We start from the raw sequence: 20467 nt of genomic DNA, 5'->3' as shown, positions 1-20467 counted from the left end.
TGTTAATTTTTGCAATTTGTACTTTTCTGCCTTGGAGGACAAAACCGAATGTGTTCACTCATGCGTAAAGTTTCACTTTGTATGAACCTACCAGGTTGATAGCCAATTAAATTACCGTTGATATGGTATATGACACAATGATTTTTATCAAAATCTTCTATGGAAAATATTAACTGGAAAGAGTGTTTATTTTATTTATTTATTTTTTTTGCTGAGTGTATTATGCACAACGTTACGATATGAAAGATTTTTGCGTCTTCACTAGTTTTTTTTATTGACCCATTACTCCATCACTCGATCCATTGCTACTAATACCAAGCCTTGCTAATACCCAAGAAAACAGATTTCTTCCGAGAGAAAGAGGGAAATATGCCTACTGAGCGAGATGGATTCGAAAAGAGAGGGAGAGGACGGGACGGTGGTCTCGAAGTTTACAAACTGGTTTAAACGGATCAGTAGAGAGCGCTGTCTACTTTGGTCCTGCCTTTCGCAATAATCGTGCGCCAGGGATCTCTGCATGTAATCATGCGCTAAACTAGCTACAGTGTGTGCATGCATCGCGTGATGATATGTACACACAGTATGCGCGCGAGCTGCATTGATATGTTCGCTTCATTACCACTCGTATACTTTCTAGTAGATCTACAGTCGTATTGTTTTCCTGAAATATATGCCGTATTCCAGAGCCACTTGTCTATCCAGACCTAAATCTCAGTAAGATGGAATGAAGTGAAATGGCTGGTGAACTGCAGGATGCTCTCCGCACATTCGCACTTCAAAAGCTGAAGGAACTGCAGACATCCACCAACGAAGAAGGCAGGTCAGTGCAAAACAGTGACACAGTGTCCTTGACAGTGGGGCCTAACAAACAACAGACGTGCATTTAGATCGTGCAGTTGTGTTTGCACCAAGTGTGTAGATAGTAATAATAATGAATGTGTAGTAAATTGTATTGTAAATAATTGTATTTCAGATCCATTTCAGATATTTTGGAGTCACATCAAGTTGTCACTCGCAGTGAGAAATTGTGTAAAACTTATGAAGTTAATTAGAATCCTACATTGTCATTTGACATTGACTGAGACGACTGCCATTAATCATTAATGCTAACGTTGTTAAAGGTATTAGCCCACATTTGTAAACCTGCAGCAATTGGTCTCATAGTTAGCATGGCGTTTGGGTATGATTGCAGTAACACCTGTGCAAAATTTTGTTCCAATTAGTCCATTACTTTCATAAAAATAAATGAAAATGCACCGTATGCATGCGTATAACACTCGCTAGCTCCGGTCCACGTACATACTACATGCATGCGATACATGTGTATTAAAGTTACATGTACATGTACGTAGCTAGCCCGCGCTGGTAATTCAATTTTGGGTCGGGTTGACCCGGTTTGAAAATTGATTTTAAAACGATGATTTTCTCTCTTTTATCGAATGGTATAGACAAAGAGCAACAGGTGAGGTATGTTACTGTTATAACTTGTACTTGAAGTCATATTGGACCTGTTTTATGCAGTTTTGATTTTCGTGGGTTTGCAAATGTGGGCTAATACCTTTAACCGTTACAGTCTAACAACAGTTACCGGGTATGTTTTACAGCAGTTTTCACACGAGGGTAGAGTCTGATGATGATGTTCTTGCTGCACTTTCCAGCCATATTTTCGCAGCTAGTATAGAAACCTGATGTTGTCAGGATATGTGGTGGTGTTTCATGTTGGTAGTGGTTAAATTTATTTATTGTAAGGCAAAGTCTGCCGCTGTCTGCGGTCAACACACGTAATCGTATCGCAGGGCTGCCAACTCTCACACATTGAGTGTGCACGTGTGAGACTCGCGCAATTCAACCAATTTTGACCGTCTCACTCTGATAAACGAAATCTCACGCTATACCCCCAAAATGGAATGTACATGACTACAAAAATAAATACATGTATATCTCTAAATTCTCTGATATTCCGAATATCGATATGCCCAAGCCCAAAATTGCGAGATTTTCCCACGCGGGTGTAAAGCTTAACCAATAATAATTGTTTTCGGTTCGCGCACAAAGACGAGCTATTGGATTACGATTGCTTTCTACCTATACCACGAGAGCGTAGCTCGTACTTTTGGCAAATTACAGTACATGTACAACGTGTATGGCTATGACGTGTGCTTTACATCGCTTTACATACACTGACTGTGTACGTAGTACGTGCGTACGTACGGCCGCACAGCAGGCCGCTCGGGGCTAGCCAGGAGGTCGCTCCGCTCCCACGCAGTGTCTCACGCCAAACTCTCACTCAAGGTTGGCAGCCCTGGTATCGATGATACACGCTTGTAGTATTGTACGGTTCACGACTATGGCAAGCCACATGATCACTCTCAACAGGTGGCTGTAATTGCTACAAAGTTCTGTGTGTACAAAACTGTACGTGGTGGCATAGCATACTTGTAAGATGTATGTCTTACCAGTTTTGTTGGGCATTAAAAGAACAGAGTGAATGCTTTTTCAAACTTTTTGTTCCTATCTAAATTTTGTTAAAGAATGTTATATTGAGCTTTGAAGGGAAGGCTACATGTAACATGTTGACATTTCTGTCTGTGTGATCTTCATTTGTTTTCTTTTTTGTGGTTGGGATATTTGCAAGGAACTTCATGGGCTTTTCAGAAACAAAATATTGCATTATTGGTAGCAGAAAGCACTGCCAGTGTACCACATTCTGCTCGAACATGCACATAATATGTGTAGATTCCTACCTACATGTGTAATCCCCAGCTGTTCTAACTTGTACTTGTAGTTGTATTGTACAGTCAATTAGCAGTGCTGGGCTTCAATGCAAAGTACACTCTCACAAAAGGTAAAAGTGTACTATGGTCTAATTTCTATAATAGTCTTTACCCAGTGTTGTACACATGCAGAATAGCACAAAGAAACTGTTTATTGTTATACAGACTTACGTACATGTACAAGTAGCATTAAATGTTCAGAATATTGCTTTGAGCCAACTACCGTGTACATGTACTGTAGTTGGAGGCTACAGTCCTTTTTGATACAGTGATTATCCATACTTTAACCCTGCAAAAAAAAAAACACTTTTTTTTTTTTTTTTTTGTCTGACTGATTTAGGGTCAGTTCACCTTGATAGTGATTTTTGCACATCATATTCTATTGAATGTACCTCTGTTGAACCAGATCAGTTTGTGTCATCTGTTTGGAACAAGTACTAACTATAGTTCACTGAAGTTGATTTTTTCATTATTTTGTCAATTTCTCAGATCTGATGAACAACCAAAGTCTCAAAGGATTAAGATCAACCGGCAGTTATCAAAGCGCCTGGCCCAAGATGAAGAGAGGATTGAAGCGTCCAAGCCTGGTCAACCTAGCTTGCCATCCACTAATGAGAAGGCTGGGCATCGAGCACCAGTGGCGGTAGCAGATGAAGCTATCGGTGTTAGTGATGCCAGAGAAGGTCACGTTACTGAAGCTGAGCAGATTGGGGAAGCGAAGCGTGCTTCTTTTTTGCAGAGTAAAATGCTACAGGCTAACAGACTTCATGTATCTGAGGAACAATGTGCCAAAGAATCAAATCAGAAAGTGGGATTGGGTGATGCAAATTCATCCAAAACATCAAAGGATAGTCCAGCTACCACATCTGCCAGCGATGCAGCAAAGAAAGAAACTGTTCTGCCATTGCAAGGATCATTACTTTTTGAAAAGGCGGCAGAAAAACTTGGCACCACTGCAGAAAAGAAAACCATACAGATAAAGATACCCACCAAATTGTTTCAATCAGCCAGCAAGTCTCCAAACACTGCAGTGAAAGGAAATGGCGGTGACACGAAGTCGGACAGTGGCAGTGAGGACGAGAGTGATGGCAGTGAGAGTGACACTTCAGCCGTCGACGGACTTCCGTGGAGAAAGATTCTTGAGGATGGGGAACTCACACCAACCTCAGACTCTGATGGGGAAGAAGCCGGGGAGGGAGCCAAGGAGGGAGGGAAGGAGGATGCCGAAATGTTGAGGGAGAATGAGAGCAAGGAGAATCTTGCCGCAGACGAAGGGACTGAGATTAGTGAGAAAGAGAAGAAATCTTCATCCAAGCACAAACACAAGAGTAAGCACAAGAAACACAGCCACAAAAAGAGCAAGCGAAAGAAGAAGAAAAGCAAACACAAGTCCAGTAAAAGCAAGGAGAGAGATAAAAGTGAGAAGGATGCGGGTTCTCACTCAAAATCTGAGGGTCTTAAGAAGCCTGATGAGAAATCTTTGAAAAATGATAAATCTGGTTGTCCAGATGAATCAAATGTCAAAGAGACAACTACTAAAAAATCAGCACAGGATTTTAATCTTAATAGCAAAACTTTGAGTGCAGGAGAGCGGGCTTCTAAATTAGGAAACACAGGGACTACTGAAGTGAAAAAGGAAAGGAATTCCTCGGCAAGTGAAAGGAAAATGGACTGTGATAAGAAAGATTCGGGGAAGGATTTGTCAAGTGGGTCATCCAAGAAGATTAGCCATGATGAAAAATACAGAGAAGAGATTCAAGCTGAAGAAAGAAAGACCAGCAAGTCAGAAACAAGTTCTTTGGGTAAGTCTGAATCAAGTTCTTCGGGTAAACAGGAAGAGAGAAGACGCAGCTCATCCAATCCTCGCTCCGAAACACGGGAAAGCGATGACGGCTGCCATCATGAGAGGAGAGAGAGAAGGAAGGCGGGGAAACATGAGAAAGATGAGCGAAGTCACAAGGAAAAGAGAGAGAAGAGACGCAGTAGGGAGTCGAGGGATGGCGATAGTACGAGAAGCAAAACCAGCTCAACAAAGCCCTCTGCAGTAGTGAAGATGCAGCATCTGGAGGAAGAGTTTGGGTCGGTCAAAGAGTCGAGGAAAACTCTGAAGGCACATAAGCATAAAGTAAAGAAAGAAGAGACACAAATTGAGGGAGCTAAGGCATCTCTGACTATCAGTGTTCCGACATCATCTGAGACTGTTGAGCCAGAGGTGGTCATGGAAGAGGATTGCATTAGTGATGAAAAGAAATACGATGGAAAGAGTGAACCAAGCACTGCTGGTGGACAAGATGCAAAAGCAGCCATATCAGAACAAGCAGAGTTAGATGAAAGCAGTTGTGAAACAACTGAGAAGTTAGGGGAGATATCAGTGAAAGAAAATGACAAAATGCCTTCAGCAGAGTCTGATACTGCTGATAAAGCAGGAACACATACTGGCAGCGCTTCCAGTATACCTGAACCAGCTCCTGAATCTTTTCTTATTGGAAATGCTGCCACCCACGTTGAAGTTCAGAAGGATGAATCTAATGTCACAGTGAAAAGAGAAAAGATGCCGCCAGACAGTGACACTAAGCTTCCCACAAGTGACAATGGTGCCAAAGGGGTAAACGCAGGAATATCTGTCATTCTTGGAAATGTGCTAGATGTTGAGGCAAAGGACGCAAGCAAAACAACAGGAGTGGAAAAATCAAAAACAAGAGAATCTTGTGTGGACAATATAGATGTAGAAGATGTGAAACATACTGTTGATGAAGGAACAGCCCAACCTGAGAAGACAGGAGAAAATATAGAAAGTTTGAAAAGCCAGCTCAAAGATTCAGATGGCTTAAAAAAGAGCAGCGGTAGCAAACAAAAAGAAAGCGATAAAAAAGGGAAGAGTGATTTGGGACAAGAACCATCTTCAGTGCCAGTTGATGACCATGTTCAGAACACTCTTGCTGTGAAGTTGGAGAAAGAGGAGAGTGCAAAATCTAAAGAAAAGGAGAAGGAAGAAGAGAAAGAGGAGGGAGCATTGGAGAGTGAAATTGAAGAAGGGGAAATTTCTCATAAGCATAAAAAGAGCAAGAAAAAAGATAAGAAAAAAGGAAGCAAAGAAAGAGAGAAACAAAGTAAAGAAAGGGACAAAGAGAAGGACAAACGTGCCAGCAGGGACCGGGACAGAGACTCGAGGACGAAGAGACGCCATTCAGAATCAAAATCAAGCTCGCGTTCGCACAAGAAGCACAAGCGATCTCGATCAAAGACTCCCTCCCCCAGCAGTGAGGATAGTGACATCAGCATAGACAAGGATTCCATGGTAGAGAAGTCTGTCTTCAGTGAGTCCAAGGGTGTCTGGATCACTACCATGGTGCCCCGCGAAGACTCCCGGGAGCCGTCATCGCCAGAAGACGATCCGAGGCAGTACCGGGACAGCGACAGCAGACGCGGCTACAGGGATTCCCGCCGGCGGGATTATGGCAGCGAATTCCGGAGCGAGAGGAGGAGCGTCTTCGACAGACTCGGGTTTGGCCAACGTGACCGATTCGACCGACGGTCGAGGTACGACGGCTACCGCAGGCGACGCCGATCCTACTCCAGATCCAGATCCAGGTCTCGATCCTGGTCACCGGTGCTAGAGATTGACAAGAAGAAGCTCCTGGAGATTGCCAAGGCCAATGCACTCTCAAAGATGCAAACTGGAGAGATACCAGCTCACCTCCCAGTTCCAGAATCCATACGCAAAGCTGCAGACACAAGTAAGATTTTATGTAGGGGGTAACAATTTGGATATTTCCATCTAAAACTTGATTTTAATGTAATGATACGATGTTGAAAATAGGAATGTGAAAATTATTAGGCATTCAGTCTTGCAGATTCATAAATTGATTAGTCATTCCTGTAGAACAAGTAATTTTCATGTATGTTTTGAGAGCAAGGTTGTTTTACTAGAGGCAGGAATCCCTATATGAAAACAAAGTATGTACAAGTCAGTGCTTAATTTTATGGAAAAACTAGATATATCGCTACGGCGACTGATATGCCTCCGCCATAATGCATGGTTCTCCTAATAGGTCTATAGTACAATGTCTTGACATGTAAGTTTCATGATGATACCTTGAGTTACTTTTGAGATATGGAGGAAAAAGTGCAATTCAGCACTTTCACTTGACCTTTGACCTTTTGGCAAGAAACTTCCCACAGAATATATATTGGGTAATACATGTATACATCAAGTTTTAAAAAAAAAACCTTCAGGCATTGCATAAATATAAGGAAAGTAGTGATATTTTGAGGAGTTGACCTTGACCTTTGACCCCCTGACCTTTGAACCATGACCCCCAACTTCCCTAGATAATCACTGCCCATTGGAACAAGCATACTAAGTTCCATGAAGATACCTTGAACCATTTGCGAGATATGGAGAAAAACATGAATTTTCAACCTTTTTTTTATCACAAAATAACCTGTGACCTTTGACCTTTGACCCCGTGACCCTAAAATCCAAACAAAGTATTATCCCCCCAGGATATACCCTCATACCAAGTTTGATGTAAAACCACCCACGGTTCTTGAGATATCGACAAAAACAAAACGGGACGGACGTACGTACGGACGGATGGACGACCCGAAAACATAATGCCTCCGGCCACTTCGTTGGCGGAGGCATAAAAAAGTCCGTAAATTTTCAGGTTTGCTTGGAATTTCTTAACTGATTATTTTCATGTTGAAGCAAAGTAAAAGAGAAATTATATTCTTCTAATATTTGGTTGTGCCTTTGATTGTTTCCCAAACCCCACCTGACTTTTTGACAATAGTGCAAACCAATCAGTCAATCCAGCGGTTCACAGAGCAATGCATGGCGTTTGCCAACACCCATGGGGAGAGCTCAGATGAGTCACCGGTCAACAGACCCGTCAGATCCAGCGACGAGGAGGATGAGGAGGAGAGCGACGTCCCGAAGCCATTTGTGCGACATCCCTTTAAGGTCAAGGAAGCTGTACCCATTGTCATGAACATCAAGGCAAGAATGGCAATTTTTTTCGTTCACAGTGGTTACACTTTCAATTCTTGATTAATCTCCAATAAGTACCAGTTAAGCTCGATATTTTTTGTGTGATTTCTTTTTTGAGCTGAGCAGCTCAAAGACATATTCGCAGGTTCTTGAATTCGCGCTGCACAATTGTCAACCCATTCAAAATGTGCAGAGCAAATTGTGAAGATATTTTTGCAGGTTTAGAATTTGTGCTATCCAAAAGTAGCGCGAAATACGCAGAAGTTAATGTACAGCTGTACTGTGAAAATTTATGCGTTTACAATAGTCCAATCTGTCAGTGAAGACGTAGACACATGATAGCATGCCACACATGGAGAAAAGAATTTTAAGTCTTCAAATGAACAAAACCTCAAAGTGTTAATAGCATGATTTATTTCATATACAGTTATTTATTTTATGTCTGAAATATTAGCATATGCCACTTTGTCTTTATGATTGTGTAAATGAGATATAGTGATATAAGAATAGCTACCAAGACATACTGTATTTACATGTAACATATTGTCAAATTCAACTCCCAATCTTGCAGAATGCAGTGCAGATTCCAGTTGCGAGCAAAGACAAATTGAGAGTGCAATTCCCAGTGTCCAGTGGGTCGCAGCATCGCAAGAAAGAAGTGGAAATTGCTGTTGCTGTTGCCAATGACCCCTACGGACAGTGGACAGTGAGTGCAGAGAGGGTCAATAGGGGTGATCAAGGGGCAATAATCAAGGGGTCAAGGGGTGATCAAGGGGCAATACATTGTGCTTGCCTAGTGGCAGATTGTTGTATATATATATATGCCGGCATTCTTTGTTAGCCAGTGGTCACAGATGTCCCACACTACATTGTAACCTGAACTCGTGAATGATCAAGGATTACGCCATTGACGTAGTCCCCAGTGTTTCCTCTTGGCATTCCTGAAGGACTGTGTGGCTGTATTATGCCTCAGTTTCATAAAGATCAAGGTGTTTGAGAATGATTTTAATGTTTGTGCAACAGCTTGGTACGTTCACAACCAAGCGATGTGAGTTTATGAAGTAAAGTTGCGTGTGATAACTTACATTCATTCTGTAAAGCAACTTGTAGCTATGCCTTGTTATGTGATAGTGTGGTGTTCTTTTGTTGAGATAAAAGGTATAGACTTCGCATTTCAAATCACTTATAACAAGCTTTGCCTCTATGAGTGAATATCTACAAATGTCTGCATACCTTCCTTTAACCCTAACTAGGCGGGGGGCCTCCAAGGCCCCGACGTTCCACGTGATGTATCGCTATCGCGAAAAGCTATCGCCGCGACGTTTCATTTATGACTTTTTTCTTTCGAGTCTCCTGCATCTTTCAACACCAAATTTGCGATGCCCGGGTGCGCAGTTCCAAAGTTGCACATAAATATGTACGTGCATGTCGGACCAAAAATTGCTCGAAAACGTGAATTCGTGTACAATTTCAATGCAAACTGTGCTTACAGGCAAATTTCATAAAAGCATGATTATTTGGGGGTTTTATTGATTAAAATAAATTTATAACATATTTTCTTGTTTGGGACAATGTCGCGGACAAATTTCATCGAAAAAACAATAAAAAACATGAGGTCGAAAAAACATAGGAATACATAAGAAATTCAAAAAACAATAAAATACTGAAGAATATTTACACAAGAAATGTGCTGTTTTGAGCTTTATTTAGTTATTTATGCCAAATTGTCTGATTTCATGCATCATGCATAAATTAGCATAATTTAGCATAAATGATAATTTTGTGAAAAATTAACTTCATGGTACTTTAGATTACGTCATAGGCAATGTGGGTGCCAATTTTCGTCGCGATCGCGCAGTCAACGGCCGAAATCTGGAGGGGGGCCTGGCCCCCCCACCCCCGTTTCTATAATCTACCTAAATAGCCCGGCCTAGTTTAGGTTTAAACATGATTTGAACAACCATTTGCAGTAGCAGAAAGTAATTTATTTGATTTGCTTTTGTCACTTCATCATTTAAATGTAAAATGAATTTGTAGGGTTTACAGAGATTTTTTTAAAAACATTTTTTATAAAGGCCCGCAAGTGGTTATTTTTGTGGTGATTGCAGCAAGCAAAAATAAGATTAGAAGTTGACTGGGAATATTGTGTTATGTCCTCAAGCACGATGTACAATTTTCTTTCCATCCTTGCAAAGACCGTAGAGCAGGCGGCCTCTGCCACGAAGCCAAAGGCCAAACCATCAACAGCTGCCAGTGCCACGGGGACCACTCCTTCAACAGCTACCTCCACACCGGGGACTACAGCAGCAAACCCGTCGGGGGCGGGGTCATCAAGTGCAGTCACCACAGTGGCAGCTGTAGCCAGCGCCCCTACCCCAACGGCTGCTCCGAATATTCCAGGGGTCACCAACGTCGTCCCTCCACAGCAGGTTGAAGACAAGGACAAAGTCTTTGAGGATTCACCGGGCTTTGTAAGTTGATGCTCATTATGAAATTAAGATTAGTATGCAGGAAAGTTTGTGATCATGAACAATCTTAAAGACGATCCAATGTAGATGTCTTTGTATGAGCATCCATGCAAGATGAAAATTGTCATAGAAACAGTGATGGTGTCATTACAGTGCACTCCCGTTATAACGAAATGCTCGGGACCGGCAGTTTTCTTTCATTATAACGAAATTTCGTTATAACCGAACAAATACAATATATAACGAAAACAAGGAAACCACGTATATATATCATATTCTGTTTGCTGAATACTCATCATTCACTGGAAAGCTATGTGAAATGGGATGGGATTATTGTATTACAATATTAAACGCAAGTTCCCCTCAGAAATTGTGCATGACACAAGGAGCGAACACACAGTGATGTGAAGCATTCGCCCGTGCAGAGACACTATAAATGCTTGTTCCGCTACGTATTTTCGAAAGCAATTCGCATTTTGTTATAACGGAGCACATTTCTTTTATTTTTCTTTGTCAGTGGCGCTCGGAAAAGACTTCGTTATAATGAAAATTTTGTTATAACCGTGTTCGTTATAACCGAATTTTGTACCATAGGCTTTAATGGTGAATTTTGGGACCAGAAGTTTTACTTCGTTATAACGAAATTTCGTTATAACCGTGTTCGTTGTAACGGGAGTGCACTGTACATATCAAATATATTTTTTGGCAGATAAAAATTAAAGAAATAAATGTCGTAGCTACACCAGTCCTGCATTGTAAGCATATGGTACAATGCTCTCCCATTATAACGAAACAGTTATATAACAAAATTCCGGTTACAACGAAGTAAAAATTCAGGCCACGAGATTATCCACTCTATGTATTTTATTGTTTATAAGTTCAATTATAACAAAAAAAAATTGATATAACAAAAGGAAACCGCTGGTCCCGAGGACTTCGTGATAACGGGAGTTCACTGTACTGCACTAACTCTTTTGAATTTAGTTGCTCTGAAATCTCTCTCTCCATTACTACTTGCCATCAGGCCTATGACATCAGTGCCATCGTGTCAGCCAGACTGAAGGCAGCGAGGGCGCTACAGTCCAACCCAAACAACGTGGAAGCTCTCACTGTCTTACACCACTCGCAGAGACAGGTTTGCCTTCCACTCGTTCTCTTTCTCGTTCCTGTAGACATGGCTCGACACTAACTTTTTTGTTTGGTGGCCCGATGGGGCCACCAAAATCCTAAATTTCAAATTTTTGTTGGCCCGAGAGAAAAATTTGGTGGCCCGAAACAAAAGCAATAAAAAACATTGGAAGTCCTTTTTTTTAATGAGTCAAATATTTAAGTTTTATGATAGTAAGAATTAGAAGTTGGACATATCTACTCATAAATAAACTTCAACAAACTTGCAACACTCACTCTCAGGCACTCATTCAGTCCTTTTCATCCATCCTTTAAACAAATTTAACTGCTAATTTCCGGCGCAAAAAGTTACAAATTTATTGATATACTTTTCAAAAAATTTTGGAGGCCCGAGGCGGGCCACCAAATTTGCCCTTTTTTAAAATTTGGTGGACGGACTTTCATTTTTGGTGGCCCCGGGCCACCGGGCCACTGTTAGTGTCGAGCCCTGCTGTAGAGTCTTAACGCTAACCAGGCCAGGATTTTTTGACTTTCTGTGGCCGCGGGAGGGTTGAATTTATCCTGAGATCTCCATTGTCCATTGCGTAATTGCCATGAAAATTGGCACATGCATTACCTGTGCTGTAATTAACCAAACTATAAAGAAAGAAATTGAAATTTTCTTTTTTTATTATAATTTGTATTAAGTAGTATTTCTAATATATATGTGTGAAAGCATACATTTTACTCTCTATCAGAAAATAAAGGTCCTAGAATCCTAATTTTTTTTGATAATATTCTTTGTAGCATTACTAACAATGTACTTCAAAAAAAAAATCTGATATCAAATTGCCAGATTTTCACAAAATTAGTGTCATAAGATGTGCGAGACTTGAAAGTAAAAGGTCTGAGTGGCACAGTCAAAAAATTTGTCATGATGGAATGGTCATGGAAAATGTTAAGGCCATTCTGGGGGTCAAGTCCACAGCACACTGCACTGTCAAACCGGTCGCACAACTCTGGAGGCAAGCCGGGTCATGTGACTCAGCACTGCACACTATGTGATCAGACTACATAGCTGGGCTTATCACTGTACTGGTGTCGGTACATTACATGTGTACTGTAGCATGATTGGCTGATTCTTATATAAAGTGTGGGCCATTTTTAGTTCATTTACAGCACCTGTGACATCATAATGAACATGCTTGTTTTTCTCCCTTTCTTTCTCTCTTTCTCTCTTCCTCTCTCTCTCTCTAGAGCTTTGTAGTCCGTTTCACAAAAGTGGCCGAAATAAAGAGAGATTGAATAAAAGGAAATACATGAAACTTGCCATTACAATGCTGTGACCTTTGACTTTTGTGGTTTCCCTCAATCACATGCGTAGATCCAGACCTGGGCTCACAGCAGTCAGAAGCCTGGTCTCTTCACTGGCAGCACCGATGCCACTTTCCTCAATCCTCAGCAGCTGGCTAACCCCAATCCTAAAAACCAGGCCTGGATCAAGAAGGTATGTAGCACCATTCCGACAACCCCATGGCTCCCAAGACATCAAGATACATTACTAGTGTTGCTCAAGATTTTGGAAATCACACAATTCTATTTTGTTCTTATCCTCTCGAAACTCCTCATTTTGAACAACGTGATAAACATTATTGCAATAATTAAAAAATTGACTACCATAGATTTAGGGAATAACTTATAAATAACCACAACAATATGTAGTGTTTTTGCAGGGTAGCTTGTGACTGAGTATGGTATCCCTAAAGTGTTATTATAGTAATGATTACTTGACTCAGTAGTACTGTCATATATTTTCTTTCATAATTCTGCTGATAAACCAACCTTTGAGTGTTCTTTCAGTCCCATTCAGCAAGTTAGAAATGAAATTGACAAACCAACAAATGGAATATGTAACCAAGATTGGAATATATTGACCTTTTTTACAATCTACTACTTATTCTTTCATGACTAGAAATCTTTTCCTAAGTGTTTTATTTCAGATGTTACCGTGTACTCTATTTCTAGCTCCTATTCGATACGTGTTACTTTTGCAGACATTGGCCATTATCTTTTTGTATTATATGTTGATACGCCCTTTTAATACGTTACATGTCTTCCCTACTTTATGTTCATCAGTATATCCACACCCAGAAGTGTATGTGTCGATATATCCCTTCCTATGTCTGATTGTTATTTTGTTTGTCTTTCTGTCTATCCATCTCTCTATTTCAATTTATGATCTAATAATGGATGTATTGACTGATATCCATCCATCTGCCTTCTTCTTTATCTGTTCATACCTCTTCTTTGCTTTTGTGTTGTTGTTTTTTTTTGTGTGTGTGGTTTTTTTTTGTGTGCTTTACTTGACTCGATAGGAAGGTGATACATGATATTATTTGTGTGTTGATTATTGTTCATTTAGTTTAGTATTTACAGAGTAACATTAACCATGCATTGATCTCTATACGTCTTGTGTTTAATCTGCTGTTGTAGATAATTACATTTAAATTGCAAAAGACTTTGCTGAGAATAATTATTGAACTTCTGTCTCATGGGTATTCATGAACCTACTTTCCTTTCTCAGTTATGAATGTAAATATTTTTCTCTCTCACTCTTCTTACCTTTTTTCTGTCTGTGTATCTTTATCATGAAAGTCCATCAGAAGTTTAATAATTACTCTCAGCATACCGTTGACTTTTCTTTTTGCAGCCTGTGACATGTTTCCAGGGTTGTCAGCAATTTATTTTTCTTCGACAAAAATGGCAAAAATAAACAAATTTGTTGCCAGAAGGCATGTGCAACAAAAACGCATAAGTAACAAGTATTACGCAGTTGGTATGTGTCAAGTTCTGTCAATATATGTGATTTCTAATTAGGCATTACCTGATAGAAATGTTTCAAACATATTTCATTTCCAAGGTGTGTGAAAATAAACTAGTGATAGAGAAATTCATTTGGAAACCAATCCACCCCTCGTGGAAAGTGGAATAGCACTTCTTCTCTGTCTGTCACATGGGACATCCTGGCATTCCATGGCATGTCCCATTTGAGAGACAGGGGGATTTTCAGATCCTATCTGACTTACCTGGAAACTTGTTACAGGTGGCAATCGCATACGGCAGTGCAGTAATTAGCGACAGGCGAGATTGGAGAACTGGCTGAATCATGATTTTAAAAAAGCTGGACGTCGTATGGTGGGTAAAGAATATTTCATTTCAGCACATTTATGCAGGGAAATTAGTCCACAGAAGAACAAGCAATAACAATAAAATTGAGCAGTGAGGCAGGGGTAAAAAGGGAAGGGGGAATCTTTCAATAAATGTATGCAATGAAAAAAAAAGAAGGAAACTGGAAAGTTTGTTTGGTTTGCATTGTGTTTAGATTCAATAGAGAATGTTCATAGATAAGATGGGATGTGATTTTGTTTTGCTTGTACTATGGTTTAGAGATGAAATATAATAATGCCATTCTATTCCCAGGCTTGTACAAATACGAATATACACATCTGTATAGAAACACAATACAATCTTGTCAATGGTCCGCTTGTGTGTTTCTGAATGCTGTTCTTAAAAAAAAAAAGAAAAAAAAAAAACCCCACCAAAAACGAACAAACAAAACAAAGATGTATAATATACCTTTGATATAAATATTGATCATTCAAGTTGATGTGGACTGATCATTTCCTGAGTGCTGAAATCAAATATTCTTTGGAGATAAAAAAAAAGCAAAGGGCTGACGTGGTGCTATCTGAGTGTAATGGCAATCGTTTGTATTTGTAGGCAACAATATTTCTGAACATGCTCGTAGCTGAAATCAAACTATTGTTGTTGTCTTTTTTGTTGTTTGAAATGTGAATGGAAAATTACGTTGGATAGTGTTATCTTTTGCTTCGCAGTTTAATCGTGGTATGTAAATACAAATACAGAACCAACAATCCTGTCCTAAAGATGACGACATCTTTCCGTTTTTTCAAACCCCCCCCCCAAAAAAAAAAAAAGATGCATTTTTAAGACAAAAAGTAAGAAATTTGTTTGACAACATGAAGTCGTCTTTTTCTAAAACATTTGGCTTTGATAACTAAATATGTGTAGTCATGTACTGCCAAAACAGATTTCAGTAAATGTGGGTGTGACATGTCATAGGTTTATTCGTAATCAATAAACCTGTCAGTTCATGTAGATATATTGGCATCTGTTATTTTGTACTCTAATCATTCTTTTTTCCCATCTTCATATTTACTACCCACTTTCTTCTCAATTTGCAAAACACACTTGCTGACTCCAACACAAATTGAATGTAATACACACATTATCACTGCAATGTACTCTGAAATAAACAAATATGTGGGATGGTTTGCATTCCCGATCCAACATGTTTCTCATGCAAATACCTTGTGTATGCACATGCTTGCTTACACTTGTGCTCACACACTCACCAACACACAAACTCAACACACTCTGACACCAATATGCTCTTTCACACTCATTCTTATCAATACACAAACACAACATATATACCCTCACACTAATATGCTCATTCACACTCTCTCACACACTGTTGTATCATACACACTATAACACCAACCACACACACACACACTTCAAAATACACACTGTATTACTCACTGTTGATGATAAACATCACTACACGACCACACACAATGCGACCACACAGGACATGTTCAAGACAGCGGCGCCAGTCAGCACCGACATCGGACTCTCCCTCATGCAGAAGATGGGCTGGCGACAGGGGGAGGGTCTTGGCAAGAACAAAGAGGGCGCTATCAACCCTCTTCTGCTAGAAATCAAGACTGATAGACAAGGTTAGTGGACAATCTACTCTAAATAGCAGCTTCAGTAACATTTGAATAACATGGACTGTGACAATAGTTTGTAGGAGCTCAATTACAAATTAGATGGTTATTTTGCTTGGAAGGTAGGCTTCCAGCATTGTAAACCTTACTGCATTCATTCATTTATTTCAGTTCTTTAATTCTGTCCATTTGCATTACATGACTGGCTCCATTTCTGTGCACACTAGGGCCTTAAAAATAGTCACTGGTTTTGGGCCTGACTTTAATACAGATGCTTCCGATGGAACTGGACCCCATGGAAGGCCAGCTTAGCATAGCTGAATATGGGCTATCCAGCCATCCTCTCAGATGGAAATGAACAAACAAACAAACAAGGCCTGTGACTGCCCATCCTGCCAAAAGTAGACTGACGTACACAGGGTCCCATCTCATGAAACTTGTTATCAGGATTTCAGTTGCTTTAAACAACTATTGTAACCTGTTATTGATAAGTTTATGAAACAGGACTCTGGATAAAATATGCAATGCCTATCGTTATGGTTAAAGGTACAGTTACCTTTGGGAGCAGTGATTTAAAAATGTTTGAGGTATCACATTTGATGCATATGTGTCAGTCAGTTGTATCACAAAACATCCTACCATGTAAAAATTTTGCAGTAAAGCCTAAAATATATAGGAGATAATTTTTCTCAATAAACCGTAATTGTAGACGGTTTAGTCTGGAAACATTTTTATTGTAACTATTGTTCACATTTTGTGTATTTAGCAATACTTAACAACGATTATACGGATTCAAATTTTTACAGTGGTTGTTTCTATCCCTAACTCATATTTTAGAACTATTTCAAAGCTCTGATGCTGGGTTTTTGTTTCATCTGCAAATGGTAAATTATGCCTTTTAATCCTGTTCATTTTGCTTTACAATGGCCAGTTCTTTTTTCTTTACACACTAGGGCCTAAAAAATAGTCATTGATTTTGGGCCTAATCTGCAGATGCCTTCCCATGGAAGTAACAAGATTCAACCTGTGACTATCCTGACAAAAATAGACCGACGTTTTTGCAATGCCTATGATTAATTCCCTAAATGCCTGATGTTTGCTGCCCAGGTCTGGTCGCCGAGGCGGAGAAGCCGAAGAAGAAGGGTGACGTGTCAAAGGTCATCCGCAAGGACCTGTCCGGCAAGCACCCCGTGATGGCGCTCAACGAGCTGTGCAGCAAGAAGCACTGGGGGAAGGCCGTCTTTGAGCTGCTGCGTGAGGATGGACCGGCCCACAAGAAGAACTTCCTGTTTAAGGTATGTGGCTGCTTCATAGACACTTAAGCTCGCGGCACACTATACGACTTACGACTATACTACCTTATGACCATAAGACCAGATCGTACGACCTGGCAACGCACACTATACGACTGACCTTACAACCAGGCTTATGACTGTTCTGGCTTCAGTACATTTTACCAATGAGTATTAAAGCACACGCAGTGCGCACTGCACACGCTTGCATTATACTGTACATATGTACCTTGAATGGCTGAAAGCCCACGACCGGTTGTGGAAATTCAGCACATCAAATCTCTACGACTGGCACTAAAGATCCAGTCGTACGACTGTTACTGGCAAGACTGGTGACGTCACACTTCCGGTCTTAAGGTCATACGTCCAGTCAGATCGTACAGTGTGTGGCGGGCTTTAGATGGATGAATTGTAGACCTCGGGATAAGATTAGAACTTAGTTAATTAATGTAAAGCACCTACAGGCTGGAGTGGATTACTATGTAGTGACCACTGTCGATACATTATCAAAATGTCTGCAGTGTTTGAGCTCTCAATAGACATGAAAGCTGAGAAAGATTAAAAACAGATTGTTATCCCCTCGCTACTCACCCCCTCCCCCCCCCCCGAAAAAAAAAGATAAATACATAAAGTTTGGCTTCTTCAGTTTTAGCCTGATTACAAGGGTTTCATCTCAAATTCTAAATTAGCTGTGTTAGTAGCTGTTCCTGCTTTTTTGCATCTAACCCAGGTTGGTAGTTTCACATGTATGATAGTGTGGGTAGGTTATTCAGAATAAAATTTTGGCAGACTGTATGTCATTCGTATGTCAAAAGCCTAGAGTCGTAATAAATGAGAAGTGCTTTTAAGCAGAATAAATGACACTATAAACCCTTCAGCCACTGAAGACTGTGTACATAATGGCCTTTGTATCACTGGAAGGTACAGTAATATGGCTCTCATTTCGACAACATTGTACATGTATATGATATGAAATAGGTCACTATTATGTTTAATTTCTTTCTATTTTTGAAGTTATGTTTATTTGAAAGCCTATGACCTTACCAAGAGAATGGTGTGTCACAGAGGTAATCCTGACATACATATTTGTTGACCTTTGACCTTTTTCAAATCACATAATTATGTATTCTATATGAAAACAAAAAATGGTATTAAAAACATAAAACTGTTTTAAAAAGAGGCGTTTTAGGGATAAATAAGACTGGAAGGTTCAGGTGTTTCAGTGACTAATGGGTTAAACTGGCGAGAATAATAATGGCTTTGCAAAAACAAACAAACAAACAAACAACCAAACAACCTTAGATATGACAATGCTTGCATTTCCGCTTTACACCCACACACACAGGTCCGTGTGAGAAATGAGGAATACATACCTACGATCACCTCCGGCAACAAGAAAGACGCCAAGGCCATGGCAGCCACAGTGGCCCTGCAAAAAATGGGACTCATACCGACGTAGTGAAGGCAACTTGTCACGTACCTGCTGCATTACTTGCATGATTACCAACCCTTCATCTCTGATAAATTGCTGTTGAAAATGTTGATGAACATTCAGAGACCATTTATGAAAGGTGTTTCCTCCAGGAAAACCTTTTGTGTGTTTGTTGCTGTTACTTGCCCAGTGAAGACAACATTGTATGCAAATTTAAAATTCTTGCATTCCTCATACAAAGTTACCTCACTCCCACCAGTTGCTTTGTTTGGGAGAGGTAGAACATGTGTAGGGATGCCACCAGAAGCTACCACTAGGGATTCTACCGCAAGCTACCACTTTGGATGCCTTTGGATGCAATCACTAGCTACCACTTTGGATGCAACCACTAGCTACCACTTTGTATGCAACCACTAGCTACTGGGGATGCTATTATAGGCTACCACTTGGGCTGCAACTGCAGTATATTGCCAGGCATGCTGTCACTGTCGAGCACACATGGGATGCTATTGCAGTCTACAACTTTGGATGCTACCACAGTCTACAACTTTAGATGCTATCACAGCCTACCACTAGGGATGCTACCATAGGCTACAATTAGGGATGCTACTACAGGTTACACCTAGGGACGCTACCCCAGGCTACAGTACCACAGTATACCGCCAGCCATGCTGTCACAATCCAGCACTTTGGATGCTGTCACAGTGTACTTACTATTTTGTAGGCTGCTACCACAGCCGACAACCAACGAGGGACACTATCACAGTCTACCACTTACGCTGCTACCACAGGCTACCACTAGTGAAACTTGTCAATGCTAGACGTAATTTACACCCTGCCATGGAAGCACTTACAAAGCAGGGGGTTTGAGGCTGATATAAGTACACCGGTATGTTCTTTTTGCAAAACTACAAATACTTGTACTGATTTGATAGTTTACAAAGATTGAGCTCAAGCTAATACAGAATGTGGTGGAGTTTGTGATATTTTGATAGTGAGCAACCCTGTTTTACTTACTTGGTTGGTAAGATTTTTAAAGTGGCTGAAGGTTTCTTTGTTTTCTCATACATGTAAATGCAATATATAAGTCTTGGCGATGTTTAACTAATTATGATTTACCAACTGAATGCACCCCAAAAACAAACAAACAAACAAACAAACAAACACACAAGCAAATTAACTGTTCCTTCATGCGCTCGTACAAGTGTGTTCTTTTAACTTCGACACTTTGACTGAGTATTCACTGTCATAGGACCAATGATAATGATATGGTACTTGTTTATAAAACAAGATGAGGTTCCAGTTTTCCTTATTAGTGTCTCAGTTGCAAGTTCACTTGTGTGATTGGAATAGCATAACCAATCTTGAATCTAATCAGAGCACACCTGTAAATTGGACTGGGGTTTCTATGCGGGAGAGGTGTTGTCCTCTAAAAGACAAGGCATTACAGAAATGTTTTAATCTGTGGAGTATGTTTTAAGCAACTGTGTCTTTTAACTTGAGACCTCACTACAGTGTAATGTGTGCTTAGTTAGTGTTGAGATTTACTGCAGTGAATCACAAAATGTGCTTGTTTATTGTGCAGCT

The 20467-nt window shown here is 40.2% G+C and overlaps 1 protein-coding gene across 1 annotated transcript; it reads left to right on the top strand.

Annotated features, from left to right (window-relative positions):
- The first annotated feature begins 734 nt into the window (after nt 1–734).
- LOC139719718 (uncharacterized) lies at nt 735–18907 on the top strand. Its single transcript, XM_071631112.1, has 10 exons — nt 735–820; nt 3264–6511; nt 7571–7776; nt 8339–8473; nt 9963–10238; nt 11260–11370; nt 12727–12849; nt 16018–16165; nt 17264–17451; nt 18794–18907. The coding sequence occupies exons 1-10, from the start codon at nt 735–737 to the stop codon at nt 18905–18907; spliced, it is 4635 nt and encodes a 1544-aa protein (XP_071487213.1).
- The last annotated feature ends 1560 nt before the right edge of the window (nt 18908–20467 follow it).

This window comes from Diadema antillarum, unplaced genomic scaffold, assembly GCF_040938485.1.
Source record: "Diadema antillarum isolate AM-2024a unplaced genomic scaffold, OU_Dant_1.0 scf00000114, whole genome shotgun sequence".
Taxonomy (NCBI): Eukaryota; Metazoa; Echinodermata; class Echinoidea; order Diadematoida; family Diadematidae; genus Diadema; species Diadema antillarum.
This window is presented reverse-complemented; position numbering and strand designations above follow the sequence as displayed.

Excerpts from the sequence above, each read along its gene's own strand:
- LOC139719718 (XM_071631112.1), top strand. The coding sequence starts at position 735 with ATGGCTGGTGAACTGCAGGATGCTCTCCGCACATTCGCACTTCAAAAG. Across the intron at positions 8,474-9,962 it reads ACCCCTACGGACAGTGGACA|ACCGTAGAGCAGGCGGCCTC; the intron begins GTGAGTGCAGAG and ends ATCCTTGCAAAG. Across the intron at positions 10,239-11,259 it reads TTGAGGATTCACCGGGCTTT|GCCTATGACATCAGTGCCAT; the intron begins GTAAGTTGATGC and ends ACTTGCCATCAG.